Source organism: Copadichromis virginalis, linkage group LG23 (genome assembly GCF_057382275.1).
Source record: "Copadichromis virginalis isolate Kocher_CV1m ecotype Utaka linkage group LG23, C_Virginalis_male_GT1.1, whole genome shotgun sequence".
Taxonomy (NCBI): domain Eukaryota; kingdom Metazoa; phylum Chordata; class Actinopteri; order Cichliformes; family Cichlidae; genus Copadichromis; species Copadichromis virginalis.
The window spans coordinates 20,029,111-20,047,151 of record NC_140639.1 but is presented as its reverse complement, the minus strand read 5'-3'; the positions used below and the strand labels follow the sequence as shown (position 1 = coordinate 20,047,151).

The 18,041-nt window shown below is 37.9% G+C and overlaps 1 protein-coding gene and 2 long non-coding RNA genes across 10 annotated transcripts in view; 1 reads left to right on the top strand and 2 right to left on the bottom strand.

The window, feature by feature from the left end:
- Positions 1 to 4,402: 4,402 nt before the first annotated feature.
- Positions 4,403 to 13,894, bottom strand: LOC146680724 (uncharacterized). 6 transcript variants are annotated; one of them, XR_014918190.1, is made up of 11 exons: positions 13,766 to 13,894; positions 13,441 to 13,564; positions 9,425 to 9,529; positions 9,292 to 9,354; positions 8,997 to 9,147; positions 7,683 to 7,836; positions 7,293 to 7,358; positions 6,925 to 7,130; positions 6,108 to 6,314; positions 4,975 to 5,834; positions 4,403 to 4,809 (listed from the first exon to the last, which is right to left on the bottom strand). It is a non-coding gene; the product is annotated as an uncharacterized LOC146680724 (long non-coding RNA). The 6 variants fall into 6 exon arrangements; XR_014918189.1 differs by having other exon boundaries at positions 4,403 to 5,130; positions 5,633 to 5,834; XR_014918188.1 differs by having other exon boundaries at positions 4,403 to 5,834; positions 6,925 to 7,145.
- LOC146680723 (adenylate cyclase type 8-like) lies at positions 4,907 to 17,961 on the top strand. Of its 3 annotated transcripts, none has more exons than XM_085449375.1 (23): positions 4,907 to 5,151; positions 5,663 to 5,851; positions 6,116 to 6,355; positions 6,930 to 7,158; positions 7,233 to 7,382; positions 7,658 to 7,788; positions 8,456 to 8,567; positions 8,793 to 8,920; positions 8,993 to 9,151; positions 9,310 to 9,544; positions 9,640 to 9,828; positions 9,921 to 10,021; positions 10,712 to 10,913; positions 11,719 to 11,820; positions 11,920 to 12,047; positions 12,131 to 12,212; positions 12,331 to 12,489; positions 13,428 to 13,574; positions 13,684 to 13,776; positions 13,884 to 13,998; positions 14,642 to 14,766; positions 14,840 to 14,938; positions 15,376 to 17,961. In XM_085449375.1, the coding sequence occupies exons 1-23, from the start codon at positions 4,907 to 4,909 to the stop codon at positions 15,556 to 15,558; spliced, it is 3,543 nt and encodes a 1,180-aa protein (XP_085305501.1). In that variant the 3' UTR covers positions 15,559 to 17,961. The 3 variants fall into 3 exon arrangements, with proteins under 3 accessions (XP_085305501.1, XP_085305502.1, XP_085305500.1); XM_085449376.1 differs by having other exon boundaries at positions 7,233 to 7,454; positions 7,628 to 7,788; XM_085449374.1 differs by having other exon boundaries at positions 8,793 to 9,151.
- Positions 14,554 to 18,041, bottom strand: part of LOC146680722 (uncharacterized) — a 7,090-nt gene continuing 3,602 nt past the window's right edge. The window contains exons 2-3 of the long non-coding RNA XR_014918193.1: positions 15,350 to 15,540; positions 14,554 to 14,776 (exon numbers count right to left, since the gene is read on the bottom strand). This is a non-coding gene — a long non-coding RNA (uncharacterized LOC146680722). The remainder of the gene's footprint in view (positions 14,777 to 15,349; positions 15,541 to 18,041) is intronic.

Below are 18,041 nucleotides of genomic sequence, written 5' to 3'. Positions count from 1 at the left end.
CCTGGATGTTAAACTCAATTGTTACACCTGAGCAGAACGCTGATCATTTTATTAAAGATGAAAGACTTTAGACAGTTTTTCAACTCTCAGTAATGCCATATGATCGTTTGATATATGGACCTGCAGCGGAGTTTAGACCCAGACACGGCTAGTGACGTCAGACTGAACAACCGGATTGTTACTCCTGGTAGAGCAGAACGCTGATCATTTTATTAAAGATGAAAGACTTTAGACAGTTTTTCAACTCTCAGTAATGCCATAGTGATCGTTTGATATATGGACCTGCAGCGGAGTTTAGGCCCAGACACGGCTAGTGACATCAGACTTAACGACTGGATAGTTATCAAAAGATGGTCAAAGTTGTGTTTGTTATGGACCAGTTTAAAACTGAATTTATACTGGCTAATGTTGGCTTACCTATGCAGACAAGTTGCTTAGTACATGGCATAGTAGCTATCTGACATATTATGAGGAGAATAAGAAAAGAGAGCAATCAAATGCAATTTGAACTGAATAAAGGTTATTTTAAAGCTCATAATTTTCCTTTTTTTCTTTTTTTATCCCATGTTCAGACATCCTGCATCTAAAGCCCAAATTTAAAGCTTCACTTGCTGAAATTTATCTTACTGTAAATATTGTTGTTTTATTAAGTGTCTGATAGCCAGTCCAGGTGAACGGATTTTAGAGTGCTGACAAGTAATTTTTCTTCCATTTACCAACCCAGACATCTGATAATAGAGATTTAATGTCCTGTCAACAGTCAGGTTAGTGTGTTGCTACCTGATTGGATTAACCCTGAAACCTGGACCTGATCTGGGCCAAGACTGCGTTCAGCCAACTGTGCCACTGAAAGGCGTCTTAGATTTTTGGCAGAGAGACCTGAAACCATTTATAGTCAGCAGCCACTTTATTAGATACACCTGAGAGGTTGAATGCAGTCCAGTACAACAACTTGGCAATGATTTATTTTATTTTTTCAATATTTCTGTTAATCATTACATTTTACATATCTATATGACATTTACAGTGTGGAGTATAAAATATTAGGAACTCATTTAAATGCAATCCAGAGCAGCCACTTCAGTAATACACAAGATATCTCCCTTTTGACAGTCAAAAGAAAAATTAAAAATGTAAGTTGAATATTGAAAATCAAATAGCCTGGAGGTTTTTATCTTAGTTATTCTCCAAATATTTTTATTTATTGATTGATTTTGTTTCTTTTCTGTGCACGTGTTTCACATTTAAAGTGAGAAGTTTGTGAAAAAAAAACAGTTTATGACCTTTGTGTAACTGCAAAAAATGTAATAAAACCAATAAAATATAATAAATGATGCTCAACCAAATGGTAGAACACATTTTCAGGCTTTCACTGAAATTAACCTACCTTATTGAGTCTTTTCTAACAATTGGTTTACATCTGTAATGCCCAAAAAATCCACCAGAAGGCACTGTGAATGTAAACGGTTGGCTCTTCTTATCCCTCTACCAACCAGGTAGTCAGAAACAAAAAAAACATCAAACATATTTTGAGTGTTTTTGATGAAACTAAGGCAGGAAGATATAATTTTTTGATTTATAATAGTGTTAGAGGAATTACTAAACAGATGTATGTCACTTGACAGCATTAAAAAAGTGAAATTAAATGCTTAATAATGTTTTTTAAAAAGTGGTCAACCAAACGGTTGATTTGTCCCTTTATGGTGCTAATGCTAACATAACCTAAATGTTATTAAAATTGATTATTTGCCATAAACTCAGACCACTAGACCCATTTTGTTTATCCATTGCTGTTGATAAATCACATTAACAGTGTTGGGGAGTAACGGAATACATGTACCACCGTTACGTATTTAAAATACAAAATATGAGTAACTGTATTCCGCTACAGTTACCGTTTAAAAGGTGGTATTCAGAATACAGTTACTTTTTCCTGTTTCATATTGTCGTGGGTCAGGACTGTTTGGGTTTTGCTATGTTCTGTTATTCCAGGTGGCAGCGTTGTGGTTGCCATGGTTACAGGGTGACGCGGGCTCTCTCTGCCTGTTTCCTGGGTGAGAGAGCACCTTTTTGTTGTTGTTGTTGTGCTAAGCTAATAGGCAGAATGCTACAGTCATAGCCCTAAAGAATGTAGCTTCATGGGCAGTGTAGTCCGTGCTGCAGGGAGAATGGACTGCCATACACATTATGTGTCTGTGAGCGCGAGGAGGAAGGAGGAAGAAGAAAAAAGAGAGTGGAAAAGTACTAGTTGTCATTGAGCAGAAACGGGAGCTGGAAGCATGTAAATATAATAATAACCACTGCAGCCAAGAAGAGTGCCTGACGAGCCCAGTTGTAAGTAAGCTATTAAGACTCGACTGTGTTCGTGTTTTCTTCCGAAACAATAAGTTCTGTTGGAGCAGCCTTTCAACGCCTCTCTGTCTCAAACTTGACCCAGACAACAAAGTAAAGCTATTTTTCGGCTACTAGCCTGACAGGAAACGATGTATTAGCCAGAGGTCCATTTACTATGGTTCGGAGCCACGGACCTTCAGTAATAGTAATAAATCACACAGCAATAGTACATTCATGTAGTTGTAAAAAGCATGATAATATATTAAGTAATCCAAAGTATTCAGAATACGTTACTCTCATTGAGTAACGTAACGGAATACGTTACAAAATACATTTTGGGGCATGTATTCTGTAATCTGTAGTGGAATACATTTTAAAAGTAACCTTCCCAACACTGCACATTAAGTGTTAGCACAGCAAGAATATGCTGAAATAATTTCCTCAGTAAGTCATTTTTGTAACTTTCTGAGTTAATATTAGTAAATATTGTAAAAATCAAGAATAACATGTGGAAATCACAAATATCACAACCGATTACCTTTTAACCAAATTACAGTAGCTGGTAAATTAATATTACTAAATTGTCAAAATTATAATTTCATGTTGAACAAGTACTATATGGACGCTAAACAATTATATGGCTAAAAATCATACGTCCTGTGGCATGATACTCATGATACCATCCACCTTCAACCACAGTGTGTTTGAGGTCATGGTTTCATATGAAGCCACAAGGTCTGATGAAGGTCTGATTGCAATGAAATGGTTTGACAAGAAATGTGTCAACCAATGCCTGTGGGTTCATGCCTCTTTCATTGGTCAAACGGTGGAGCAAAGAGTCCAATGCAAAGATCACCATTCCATGCCCATCACTCATCCCTGTATATAATTAGCATATGGGAGGAATTAAACTTTCTGATATGCTATTACACCTGTATAAGACAAGTTATAAGTTACAAGTTAAGGAGATGGCATATTCCACTGTTCGGATACATCTTTGACTTGAATACCTGGTCTACAAGAGGGACTGTGCCCTACTGGACCAGAAACCAATGGCTCTCAAAAGGTTTCCACCTGGCTGTGTCTGAACCAAGTTAACAAGCCAGCATCTAGATTTGGACAACCATGATTCAGCTCTCCAAGACCACAGAGTAAATGCTACACCCTAAGACCCCAACGACCAAAACTACAAGCAGATGTGATTGATTTGCACTGTCTTTAGTTTTTTGTTTTTTTTTTTAAACAAAAATGATTTTGCACAGTAGCATTCAATCAGAAGTGGCCCGAATGTGAGTATTTTGTGCTGTTGCACATTTTTCACATTTGCAGATTTAAAAAAATATGTACTTTGTTGTTTGATATAATAGTTTCCTTTGATGGAATGAAAACCAGCAATGTTCACTGGCATGCTACTAGAAATAAATTGTATCCAATGCCCTGGATAGTTTTTGTTATTAATTTAATTATAATTTGGCCCTTTATTTGATTTTTTCAACTGTATTATCTACTGTACTTGTATTTGCATGACATTTCATACTTTTACCATGAAGTGACATCTCAACTGTTTGGTAGAGATCAATATTTTAAAAACTACAGGGTCTATTGAAAAAAAATTATTGATTGTGGTTATTACTCACCCAAGTCAATAAGAAATGCAAACAAAAAAAATTTCCATTGCTTTTTTCTTGCTGTGGATCTCAAAGGGTCAAAAGACTGATAAGTGTAAAAACTGAAAAGCTATGAAGTGGCTAGCTTGTCCAAACTGCATCCCTCCTTTTATCCCATGTTTGGGTTCAACTCCACCACACTGTAAAATTTAGTAAGTTGTCATTACAAAGAACAAAACAAAAACAAAACTGGTCTTAGAGGAAATGCAAATATGTTACATTATAATTTGGAGGGTATTTGCACTCATATATCAAATAAACACCTTATTCAGTGATTGCAACTAAAACCTGAGTGGACTTCATCACTTGGACAAACTTCATATCATCACCATCAACACCAGCTTCTATAAAAAAAAAAAGTTATTTACTAGAAATTAAAATTGTCCCATGCACCACACAAGTACAGGAAATCTGATTTTATTAACATTTTAAGCACAAGCCTGAACAAAATTAGTCAAAGTGACTTTTACACTGGAAATCTGTTACACACCCACAAAAGCCAAATCTGCACACACCCAAACTGAATGAAGGATCACAATTACTTAGTGAAGCACATTTACACAACTATACTCTTCAGTGTGCATTATTCAATGCAGTTAACAAACTTAAAAAAATATATATACATAACGTTAAATGCACTGATGTAATTTAAGGTTGTTGTATTTACTGAGTAACACTCCTTAGGCAATTATTTTGTGTAAAATGGATTTTAATGACAAATCATCATTACTGGTGCCACTTTTTTCCTAAGTGCTTCTTCTGGTTTGTTTTCAGCCCTGTGTACGGGAGCCTGGATGTTTCCTCAACACTGAAAGACAGAACAGTTTTGCTGCTGTTATCACTGATGTAAATCTGTTTGACACCAATCAGCTCACAGAAGAGCCAGGCCTTACAACTCTGTAACCATGGGTGAAGATTGCAGCGAGCTGTTAAATGGTGACTGTGAGGCGGCGCGGCAGACTAGCGACATCACCTTTAGCACTGGGATAAGCCCCACCTCCAACCTGCGCAGGAAGCAGCTGCTGTGGCAGAACGCCGTCAGGAACATCATTGACCAGCACAACCTGTACACACTGAGGCTCGCTGGGGGTTTGGAGCGAGGCAAGCACCATATCAAAGTCACCGATGCCTACATCGCGGACATCAACAGGTAGAAAGAAACTGATTTCTGAGTTAACTGAACCTTAACTATAATAAACGTTGGTATTAAGGTTAACTTCATCCTGCTGAAATTGCAAATGATCTCAATTAAAACGTTGAAATAACATTCCTGATTACTTTTTCTTGATCGTTAATTAACTATAAACATATTAGTTAACTCCTAAAATGTGAATTTTTCCTGATTAATGTACAAATTAATGTAATCTTAAAGTTATTTAAAGTGTTATTTTACATTCCTTCCAGAATAATTTATGTGTTTATTAAAAATACATTGATTCATAGTAATTTCATGATTGAATTGATTGAATAACCTTAAAAAATGTATGAACTGTCGGCATCTTAATTATTAATACAAGTTATCCTTATCCAAAACAGTTTACAAGTTACTGAATTAAGAACATTTAACAAAAAAAACCGTTTTTCACATAATATTTTTTGTCTATTCTCTTAAATCAAACTTGAAGTATTACACAAGTTCTTCGGTCTGTGTTGTCTTGCAGGCAGATCCGCAATAAAGCGTCTCGTGGAGTATTTTGGCAGAAGCGCCGTTCGTCAGCAGCTCGCATTCACCCAACAGTCACCACAGCAACACAGAGCAAACACGACCCACTCAGTGATGCTGACTTCTTTGTGTCGTGTGGGTGGACGGTGCGAGGCGTCTTCATCCCCACACTGCAGCACAAATTCAAGTAAAGACATTCAAATGGACATTTTAACTAAAAACCATACAATTATTAACTGTATAATAACAATTATGATACAGTCATAAAATTAATGATCTTTGTTTAAATATGCTTTGTAGCATAAACCTTGATAGTATTTAGAATTTTTTACATATTTAATCATAAATCTTTACTTGCCTATTTTATTTATTCAGGTGTCTTATTGACTATATTGTTGCTTATTGTCAATGGTATAAAAATAAGTAATGCTGATGCTTATAACCTCTTCAGGTCTGCAGACTTGGAGCAGCTCTACCAGCAGTTCTCCTCGGCTCAGAGAAGAACCTCACTGGTCGTCACTGTTGTCGTTGACATCCTGACCCGCCTTCTTGTCTCATTGCTGACATGGCCGCTGGGCTGGTGGGGCATGGCCTGTGATTGGCTTACCGGTCTGTCTGTAGTCTTGTGGATAGGAATCTGCCTGGTGGTTCTGACCAGAAAGGAAGTCTTGTCATCACCTCAGTGGCTTAGGTACACTGGGATGTAGCAGACCTGCTTGCTATGTGGGAGGGCTCCTTATAAGGATCTCTGTGCCAACTTAGCGACATCCTACATGAACTAAGTTACTATGTCTTTTAATGTAATCTGTCGCTAATATTATAGTACCTTGATGTGCGAAACAATATGGATTTATTTGTTTATTTATTTGGCTGTTATTAGGAAAGAAGCACTGCACTGCAGAGGGCATGTTTAGTTTTCTTTAAGATAAATATCAAGTTATATGCAGATGACATTTCATCCTACCAGCAGAATCTAAACAGTAGCTCAAATTTTAAACCACAGATAAGTCAATGTGACTGCTTGACTGCATTTACCAACACAGAAGTGATTTTCTAAAACAAATTCCTGACATTGAAAGCTGTAAGATGTCATAAATTCTTTTGGAAGAACGTTTGTTATTCTCTCCAGAAAAGGAAAGAAGAACTACGACTTCAGAAGCTGAAGGAACCTCTAAAATTCTTCAGTTTTCCAGAGTCTTATTCTGAAAATGTTTCACTTAAAAATTTGAAGACAGTGACCTGTTCTTCCTTTAAATCTACCTCAGGTATCTGTCAGTGGTCAGCTGGCTGTCTCAGACCTTCCAAGTGCTGGTTGGTGTTTTCAGTTGGGCGGAGAGCGATCACTCTTGGTATGTCTTCTTCACGCTTTTCTCCACTTACACCCTCCTGCCCCTCCCCCTCCTCTGGTCCATCATTGCGGGAGGAACCACCTCCACTCTGCACCTCCTGGTGGATTTCTGCTGTCACTATAATGACCACAGCTTCATCAGAAAGGTAACAAAATTGCTACATTTTATTGGCTGCTTTCTGTCACTGTGCAGTTAAACTGTCTGGTTGTACACGTGCAGGTGTTGTCCAAGGCTCTGCTGTATCTGGCTATGAACACTGCGGGTCTGTTCATTCACTACCTGTCTGATTGGACTCAGAGACAGTCTTTCCTGGAGACCAGGCGCTGTATCGAAGGACGAGTCAGACTAGAGAGGGAGAACAACAGACAAGTGAGGATGATATTTAAGGGTTCCCTAATCTTTTGTGTCCCTATTGAAGTGGAAGAAGTATTAGGATCATTTGTAAATGTGGTCAACCTATTCATCTATTTATTAATGATCTCAGTTATCAGCATAAAGTCAAATCATCATTTTTCTGACTAAACGTAACAAGATGTTTAACTAAGAAACAGCTAGGTAGCAAGTCATGTGAAACAAAGTATTTGGGATATGTCTGGACCTCATATATCCTAAAGCTAATGATGTGTGCGTCTTTGTGCTGTCAGGAACGCCTGGTGATGTCAATCCTACCTCAATTTCTGGTGCTTGAGATGATTGGTGACATGGCCGTCATGGAAGATTATCTGCTGCCTCAGCAGTTGCACAAGATCTACATTCACCATTACAAGGATGTCAGGTAATACAACCCACTTCTTTATGATGACGAGCCAGCTGGACACACATGCTATAAATGTAGTTTTAAAAGAATGAAGAACTTTGAGGAGCTTCAACAGACTAACAACTCTACTATAGTTATTGTATCGACTGAAATGATTTGTTATGGCAGTCAAATGAGCAGTTAACCTTTAACCACAGAGTTTTGTATCAAAAACCTCTAACTTTAGGCTCTAGTTTAGCTTACTAATTGTGGAGCCAACCACATACCACACAGCTATAACGTAGTCCAACTCATGGACCTTTGCTGAGTTTCTTCCTCCATTGTCCCATCTTTCTATCTACTTTAAAAAAAAAATAAAAAAATGCCCCCAAAATTGATTAACGCTTGAACAGCCAGCAGGTGTGATTTTTTGTTCTGCAACAACACCAGTAATAATGCAAAGGCATAATTTCTTAAAGAAGTTTTTAGCTTTCATCTAATGTAAAATAAGACTGAACAGGTATTGTTAGTGGTTTTATAAATTATTTCGATGATTTCATTACAGATTGTAAAGTTAAAAATGTAGAGGATGAATAAAGAATATGTAAAGGTCATTTAGCCAAAAACGTATTGCAGTAGTGGTTTTACATTGGTTTCAGTGGGATTAAAATGATATTCTCATGATGAGAATTTTGCCTCTCCACAGCATCCTGTTTGCAGACATCATCGGCTTCACATCGCTGTCATTGATTCTTTCGGCTCAGGATCTCGTTAAAACCCTCAATGAACTCTTTGGTCGCTTCGACAGGCTGGCTGAGGTCAGATCACCTTGTCAACTGCATCAGCTCCTGTTTTATGTGTTTGTACCAGTTAAAGGATTGGTGTATTTGTTATTCTACTAGGGGTTCTTTTGTTAAGTTTTGTATAAAGTTTTTTCATTTGAATTTAATCTTTATTTGGCTTTTGCCATTTATTTATTTATTTAGTGTTTTTTAAATGTACAAGGCCACAGTTTTTCTTTTTTCCCCTGTGTTTGAGTACAGGACCACCAGTGTTTGCGCATTAAGATTCTGGGTGATTGTTATTACTGCGTATCAGGAGTCCCAGAGCCTCAGAGAGGACATGCCCGCTGCTGTGTGGAGATGGGCCTCAGTATGATCAACACTATACGGTACCAATCATCTGTGGCTAACACAGCCCTACAGCTGTTTCCACAAAACTTCATAGGTGTATTTCATTTTAGTTACGTTCGTCGGGAGCTCCAGCAGGAGGTGGACATGCGAATAGGCGTCCACTCTGGCTCCGTTCTTTGTGGTGTTTTGGGTCTTCAGAAGTGGCAGTTTGACATCTGGAGCTGGGACGTGGACGTCGCCAACAGTTTGGAGGCTGCAGGAGTGCCTGGGTAAGACAAATTAATACATAATATATCCTTATTACTTAATTGCCAAACTGCAGTTTGCTATAGGTGTCATCCCATAAAGTTAATCTTAATGATTAAAATACAGAAGATTTTTGTGATGTGTTCATGTAACACTGTTGTACATTTTCATCTCCTTTCAGTCAGGTTCACATCTCCAAGGCCACTCTGGACTGTCTGGGTGGGATCTATGAGACAGAGGCGGGACATGGCCAGGATCGTAGCGAGTTTCTACGGAAACACAACATCGATACATACCTGGTCCGTCCGGCATCGAAGGAAGATGTGGAGCCGCCTAAAGCAAGGCGCCCCAGTTATGACGAGATAACAACGTGGAGTGCTGAGCTGCCATTTGGAGACATCCTAGGAAAGAATTTTGTGAGTGCAGAAGACAGATTCAAAGTCCATTAGTACTTTTCTGATTGAATTTCAATAACCTTTGACCTTTTGTTGTATTCTTTGTTGGTTCACAGATCCTTGCTACTTTTACCAATGGTTCACTGACCCAGCTGCCCAATAATATAGCAGCTCAGCGCTCAGGAACACGGGAGGTGAACAAGAGGATTCGCCAGGCCATGGAGGTGCGCAGCAGTGAGCGAATGAGGAAGGAGCACATCACGACCTTTACTCAGGTGTTTAAGGACTCCCATGTGGAGGGAAAGGTAACACGAGAATCTTTTTTCTTAGTAGGTTTTTTTGGGGGGGTGAAACTGGCACCTTGAAAACAGTCATTAATAAAATGTTTGTCTCTCAGTATTCTCAGATGAGAGACGAACTCTTCAAATCTAACATGGTTTGCTCCTTCATTCTGCTGCTGCTTTTAATGACAGTCCAGGTGCTAATCCCAGCCCCAAGGTATAGATTTTCCTTTTGTTAAATGATGTAAATAATTGTAAATGATGTTTGTCCAATTATCCAACAATTGGAAAAACACAAGCTTAACATGTAAAAAACAAAACAAAACCATAGAATTTGTATTTAATCTTCAGATAAAACTGAAGACACTGCTATTGGTCCTGATCATATTTCAACTAGTGTTACTTTCTACTGTAACACGTTCAGAGTCACTGAAATCACCTTTTTCCATTCTGACCTTTATCTTGACCGTGTCTACATGCCAAATACATTAAATTGCTGCCATGAGATTAGATATTTGTGTTAATGAGCAGCTGTAATTAAATATATATTGAAAATATAAGACTTTGTGATCTTTTCAGCACCAAAATGTAACAGTACAAAAACAAGCTTCTGCAAATGCTTTTTTGTTTTTTATGTTAATAGATATTATTTTAACAGCCCTCACATCTAAAAGAGAAAATCATCTGCATAGGATCAGGTACCAATTGTTTCTCTGCACTTTTTGGCTCGATATAATAATTTATCTGGTCATGCTTAGAGATAAATGAAGCTAAAGATGAAACAAATTTGTTTTCCCCTTAAAAATATTATAAATGTTATACAAGGAGAGGAAACATCTTGTTCATGCTGACCGGAACTTCTATAACAGCTGACATGTGTGTGTTTAGTAACTTTTTGTTCCCACAGATTGTGTCCAATGGTCGTTCAGTTTGTGGTCAGTGGCGGCATTTACTTCCTGCTCTTGCTGCTGACTCTGGGGGAGGAATTTAAGCATTGTCCTGCTCCCCTCCAGTCAATCTGCTGTTGGGTGCATGAAAACAAGAGTGCCCGCATGCTGCTCACACTCACTGCCATCACTGTCAACTTTGGAATCGCCTCTGCAGACATTGTAAGTCTGATATTGTTTTTATCAAATCAACAACTAAGATATGTTATAGGTCATAAATACCGAACGATCATAAGAAAAGATTTGAAAACCAAACAAGCTAACATATTAAAATCGATTAAAAGAACATCATTGTCCGCCTCAGCATCACTTCTGTAACAGTTGCTGATGTGAATGCTGAGAAATGCAAAGAATGAAGCAATTTGGGGGAAAATGAATTCTCCAAAAATATTGTTTTACATTTTAAGCAGCAATGTTGACACAACACAGTGTGAGGATTACTGTTTGATGATGAGTCTCCATCAGTATAAAAGAGTATCAAGAGTATTGATTGTAATCACCTTGAATTTCTAAAGTTTTGCAAAAATGTGTTCTCTGTAAACGAAGTGTGAAATTACATCACTTTGACAGCATTGTCGTTTCAACAACTAAAAATGTGTATTTACACATTCTTTAGTTGCACCGGAACAGTGTTAACAGCAACATAAGATAAAATTAAAAATTTTCTTACAACAATGGGAATGTTTGTTTGAAGCATTTCAAGAAGTCCCTCCATTTTTGTATTGCTAGTGTTTTCGTTTAGTTTCTTGGTATTTTGTGCCAAAAAGTAATGACTCACCTGCAATAACGTGCACATCTTATTGTCTATTATGATTTCCCATATACTGACAACCAATCTTTTATGTTAAACATTTTTAAAAACCTCAGTGGGAATAATAGCTTCTTCCAGCAACTTACTGAAAGGCTTTGGTACAAAGAATTTAGTACAAAATAACTTGTTAGAAAGCTTCTTGCTTGCTTCCACTAGCTGTGGTGTGATTCATCAGAAACTGACATCAGCAACAGGGACTCCCTGCTGGCTCCGCCTCCCTCGGCTTGGACCGATATCAACATTTGCACATATCCAGAGGTGAACACTCAAACATCACATGAACTCAGAATCATGATGACATTGTTTTGATTAGTCAGTAACCATTTTTAAAATTATCACTGGCCTTTCTGTGTACAGTACATGGTTCTAAGTGGCGTGGTTGCTATGGTTACCTGTGCCGTGTTCCTCAGACTGAGCTGCGTGTTGCAGCTGGCCGTTCTACTGCTGTTTGCTGCCCTCTACACCTACATAATCAAGAATTACAGGTACAAGTTCCATTCAGGTCATGTTCCTGTGTTTTTGTGTAAAGGTGTGGAAAATAAAATGTGGTCTCCTCTGTTGTTGTCAGGTCTCATCACTTGTGCAGGAATGGAGTCTGTGTTGTTCTTATGCTGATGTTTGTGGTGGCTGTCCTCTTCAACAGCAGACAGGTGGATTCTGTTAAACACGCTACCAGCTTTTATTGCTATCAAGCAAACAATGATAACCCTGATATGAATTCAGTATGCTAATATCCACCACTTCCCTCTTCCATTTCTTCACTGGTAGCTGGAGGCGACAGCACGGCTGGACTTCCTCTGGGGCCTTCAGGCAAAGAAGGAGGTGGAGGACATGAAGGAGCAGCGGGAGCACAATGAGTGTCTGCTGCTCAATATCCTGCCCGCACATGTTGCCCAGCACTTCTTGGAGAGAGACCGCAATGATGAGGTACCTGATGCCTTTCACATAGCAGCCAACTTGATTTCCTATTGAGTTTTGGAGCTTCAGCATTAGCATTCTGGTCACTGTCATTTAGTTTTTTCTAGTCAGAAGTGACCATATCTTTATGAGAGAGGATAACGAAGTTATCAGTTAATCAAAGCTAACTTCATTATCATGCTCTGGCCATGGGAGCATCACAGGACTACTGGGACCATTACACAGACACAGATAACTGTTAATCAGAGTGTAAAAAAATCCTAGACTTCCTTCAGCAAAACAGGAGCACAGACTTCTTGGGTGATTTATGAGTGCAAGTAACCATGCAGCAGACATATTATTGGTCAGATAATTGTATTAAAGTGTTCCGAAAAAAGGTCCAAAAAGAGGGTAAAATATCACTGTATACTCATGATGTGATTCTGTATATTACCAAATTACACAAATCAGTTCAAACACTGTCCTGAGGTCAGAGTTTAGATTTTCCAATTAGCTCAGATGTATAACCTCCTATGTCATCATCCACCTGTCATCCAGAGGCCACTCCTCCAGACTTTCAGCCTTGATAAAATTTAGGCACGTGATTTCTAAAAAATTAAAAACAAACAACACTCGTACAGTTATATTTATTATAAATATATATATATAAATTACTGTATAGAACAGCTGAGACTTTGTAAGAATTGGAAGTGGTTTAGATAATATTTTGTGGCCATTTGCACATTTTTTGAGTCTTTCGTGACTTTTTCAAGTTTTTGTATAATTGTTTCTCATCTTTAAATGCAAGGTGTGACATATGCCCTCAGACCTCATGACCAGTAGGCCTGATCAATAATCGATATTTACTTATTCTATTAGTATGAGTCATATTAACAGAGCATTAAAGTGTGTGTGTGTGTGTGTGTGTGTGTGTGTGTGTGCGTGCGTGCATGCGTGCGTGTTATCAGGAGTTGTACTCACAGTCGTATGAGCGAGTGGGCGTGCTGTTTGCCTCTCTGCCCGGATTCTCCGACTTCTACGAGGAAAAGGAGGTCCTTCATCAGCATGTTGAGTGTCTCCGCCTCCTTAACCACGTCATCAGCGACTTTGATGAGGTCATAAATCACACACACACACACACACACACACACACACACAAACGAGATATGTTTTGTAAACTTTATTAAATGTAGTATTTTTTACCTTTGTGTTTGTGTGTTGTAGCTGCTGGATGAATGCTACTTTCAGCAGGTGGAGAAGATCAAAACCACTGGCAGCTGCTACATGGCAGCTTCAGGCCTCTCACCTGACAGGCAGGTGAGTCCTGCTGTTACATCACAACACTTAAATGCTCCCTCTGAGCCTCTTGTCAAAGGCTCTGATGTCCATACACTCTTCATTCAGACGTGCATGTGTGTGTTCAGGATTGTGAGGATGGCTGGAATCACCTCAGTGAGCTGGTCCTGTTCGCACTCGCTATGCAGGAAACTCTCAAACACATCAACACACAGACAGGAAACAACTTCCAGCTCCGTGTTGGTAAGTACCACACACGCGCGCGCACACACACACACACACACACACACACACACACACACACACACACACACACACACACACACACACACACACACACACATATAAATACCACTTTAGTACTCAAAGAAAAAAATAAAAATCTCTCTAGTTAGAAAGAGTTTAGAGGGAGAATTTGAAAGTTTTAAACAAACAGTTAAACCAGTAGTTTAGGTGCAAAGGTGAAAGATTTTCATCAAGAATGGGAATCATAAAAACATCAGAAATGTAAAAATGAACAATTTCACAAATGTATTTACTTCTTTTTATTTTATCTATAAAAAAATCATTCTTTAAAATTCTTTGAAATAGATTCTTTAAAAATCATTCTTCTTTATATATTTTAAATGAATCATTGGTAAACAGTAACAAATATTTTAATATAATGTTTTTGAATAATGAACTTTTTAAAAGAATTACAAAATTACAAACATGTCTAGAAAATAATTTTTAAACAAAGTTTAATGTAATATTATTATTTTCATTATTATTATTACATTTTTAAAAGCTTTAGCAAAAATTTAAAAAAAAGTGTATCTTTTTCCCTTATTATTATTGTGTATTATTTAAACACTCCATGACCTTTGACCTCTAACATCACTTCGAGGTGTGGCTCACGGTCCGGTGATAGCAGGTGTGATTGGAGCCACCAAACCTCAGTACGACATCTGGGGGATGACGGTGAACATGGCGAGCAGGATGGAGAGTACCGGTGTGAGCGGGCGGATACAGGTGAGCTCACCTGTTTGGAGAAACATGAGGTCATCACTTCAACAGGTTTTTAAATGTCGTCCTTTGTGTTTAGGTCTCAGAACACACCAGCTCTATTCTGGTTGAACGAGGCTTTCTGAGGCAGCTCAGAGGGGACGTTTATCTCAAAGGGATTAGTGAACGCCACGGAAAGGTGAGCCATCATCATCATGTGACCACACACATGACCTAAAGATCTAAACTATGAGATTTAGGTGCAGGTATGAACAAATGAGTTTGAAAATAGTTACATTTAACATAAAATTAACATAACATAAAAAAAACTGCATTTTAACTTGGAGGGTTTATATTTAAACAAAAAAGTATATATCAAGAGTATGACAAAAAATTTGGAATTTTTATCATACAAATCAAAAGAAGTCAAAATGATGAGAAAGTGCATGACACAATTGTGCAGGAAAAGTGTGTCATACATTTTTGTAAAATTTGCCTAACACAAGGAGATCATTTTTATACATTTTTACCCCAAAAATATAAACAGAACTTTTCATAAACATGAGAAAAATATCATGTTTAATGTATTAGTTACATAAACTGTACACACCACTGATCAAAGTGTTTTCCCTTCAGGTTCGAACATACTTCGTGAGCAGTCGGGAGGAGCGATCCAGCTTTATAGAGCGTGGTGGGGGGCGGGGCTTCAGCCTCAATAGGAACACACTGGGAGCTGTGGTCTACAGTTTGGTTCAAGCCCAGAAAAGGGAGAAGATGAGGGAGGAGAACGGAGGCTTCCACCTGGTGGAGGCGTCGTGAGGAGGAAAAAAAGGTTTGGTTTTGAGGGTAAAAGGTAAAACTGTCAACATTTGTGAAAGCTGAAATGTTGAAGGGGGTAAGGAGTTTGAACATTCATCTGCATCGTCTTAAAGTAAAGGAAAGATTAGTAATGATGGTGATGGATTGTTGTACTTTTGCTCTGTGTTTTGGAACAAACAGCTCCTGTGGTGCTTTGCAGAGCAAAGCTAACAACATGGAATCATGCATGTGCAAATTAAACATCACTAATCACTGAGACACTGAAGGAAAGTTAAAAGTAGACAGATTCTCAGGGGACCTCTCATGTGTCTGTTACTCTGGTTTCTAAGTGGATTCCTGAAGGTTTATTCTGGATATTCAAGCAGCCTTCCTTTATAAGACTCGTCATTCTGCCAAGACTTTGATGCAGAAAAACATATTTGTAAAAAGATTTTATGAAAGTGTGAAGAATTTTCTTATATTTCTTATATTAAGCATTTATTTACTGTGTTTTTATTCTTGCTGTTAAAGGTTTCAAACTCTTCTAGCAATTTTTTTTTAAATTGTCATAACTTTGTCTGACCACCAGATGGAGCCGCGTGCAGGACCAAAAACATTTCAGGATCAAAGCACTTTACATTTAGATATTTTAGATTTGTGGATATATAAGAGACACATTAAGTTGTGACAGAACTTTGTTTGTCTACAGAGGACAAAGTGTGTCTATAAGAAGCGTTGATTTAAAAAATAAATAAATAAAAAGGAAAAATAAACGTGGGTTTGTCCCTTGCAGTGTTTTTTTATGGTTAAATGTTTGAGCGCTCTTATATTGTGGCTAATTTACATTAAAGATCTGCCTAATATTTGACAGCTGTTAATGATACTATTTTGTTATTCTAATAAAATAAACAGGAAAAGAGAAATTGCTAATTTCACATGTGTTTACCTTTAAACTTGAGTAGATTTTTCATTTCTAAAAACACTGAAACTTTTCTTTTAGTAAATCCAGCTCCCAGCTTAGGTGTAACTACTAACAGGGTGGTTGTTGTTCTTTTCATAACTAGATTAGGATGATGTAAATCTAATCTTATGTGAAGCCTGTATTAAATGTACCTCAGTGCTCAATCTTATGACTCTTGTGATTGCTGAAAGTAAAAGTCACAGGAAAAGGAAAGTAGATGCTGCGTTAATTCAAAGGTTAATATACCAGAAAATTATATAAGTAATCTGGACCTTACAGGGACAACTACGACTCAGGTGAATAACAACAAATGACATATTACAGTATGCCATGTATGTCCTGCAGTATGACCAACAGGTCCAAGTTTTGGACACAGAGTTACACCTGACTCTAGAATTCACTGGTACAGATTTCATGTTCAAATTCACGGTTGACTCAGCAACTGTCCGAGTCCCGTTGCAAAACCACAAGACCAATTGCTCATGGTTAGTATGAAGTGTTTGTGCTGAAACGCTGTGTTTGGTTTTGTGCATTACGACCAGACATCTCCACTTTGGTCTTGTCTGTCCCATAGACATTGTTCCAGAAGTCTTGTGGGTTGTTCAGATGCTACTTTGCAAACCTAAACTGTGTTTAAATTTTGGAAGGCAGCCCTTCCAAACCACCAGCTTTCCGTGTGTTTCACACACTACTCGTGCATTCTGGCTTAATTTTTGTTTAAAAAATAATAAAATGGTTCAGTATGTCATGTTTTGTAGTTCTGCTGAGGTTTTCTTTACCTAATTGAAAGACCTACTAAGTACATGTTCAAGTTCATGGTTGATTCATATCATGTTGTGAAAAACCTTATAATATAAAGAGAATTTAATTTGTTTTTGCCATAAGCGGACTGAGATGGAAAATGTGTTTTAGGAAACTTTCGGGTCGTACAAACACTAAATGCTTTCTGTTAGCAAATCAAACTAGAATGGCACAAATGGCATAAGAACTCATTCACTACTACTTTAAAAACGACTTTCACCGTTAATATTTGTTGGCTAACCTCATGTGAAGATTGTAGCCAGCGCCATTAAATATGATGTACCTCAGGGCTCAGTCATAGGCCCACTGTGACTGTGAATTTAAAAGTCAGTTGTTTATAGGCAAAACAGTTCTATTTGTCTCTTGTATAAACCTTAAAATCCTCCACAACAAACACATCCATGTACATGTGTAACAGAGAAGCAGAATAATTGTGTGGAGTCTGGTTGAACTTTCATTTATCAGCATCTCCTGACTATAAGCGGGGGCCTTTGAGGCTACGGAGGGCAAATCAAATGGATTCACAGCTGGAATCCAGATCACATGAGTCTGTGAGTGATCTGATGTATGTGTGAGGAGAAAGCATTGTGCTGTGTTACAAAACTGCATGTTGGCTGACAGGTCTTGTGACATGAATAAATATTTCCGCTCTACAGTCTAATATAAACCATCTAATATTAATAATAATAATGATATAAAGTTTAAAATCACTGAATTAATTGTTTTACACTTTGAGCTGATG

Excerpts from the sequence above, each read along its gene's own strand:
- LOC146680723 (XM_085449376.1), top strand. The coding sequence starts at position 4,907 with ATGGGTGAAGATTGCAGCGAGCTGTTAAATGGTGACTGTGAGGCGGCG. Across the intron at positions 10,914-11,718 it reads GAATCGCCTCTGCAGACATT|CTGTGGTGTGATTCATCAGA; the intron begins GTAAGTCTGATA and ends TGCTTCCACTAG. Across the intron at positions 13,777-13,883 it reads GCCTCTCACCTGACAGGCAG|GATTGTGAGGATGGCTGGAA; the intron begins GTGAGTCCTGCT and ends GTGTGTGTTCAG.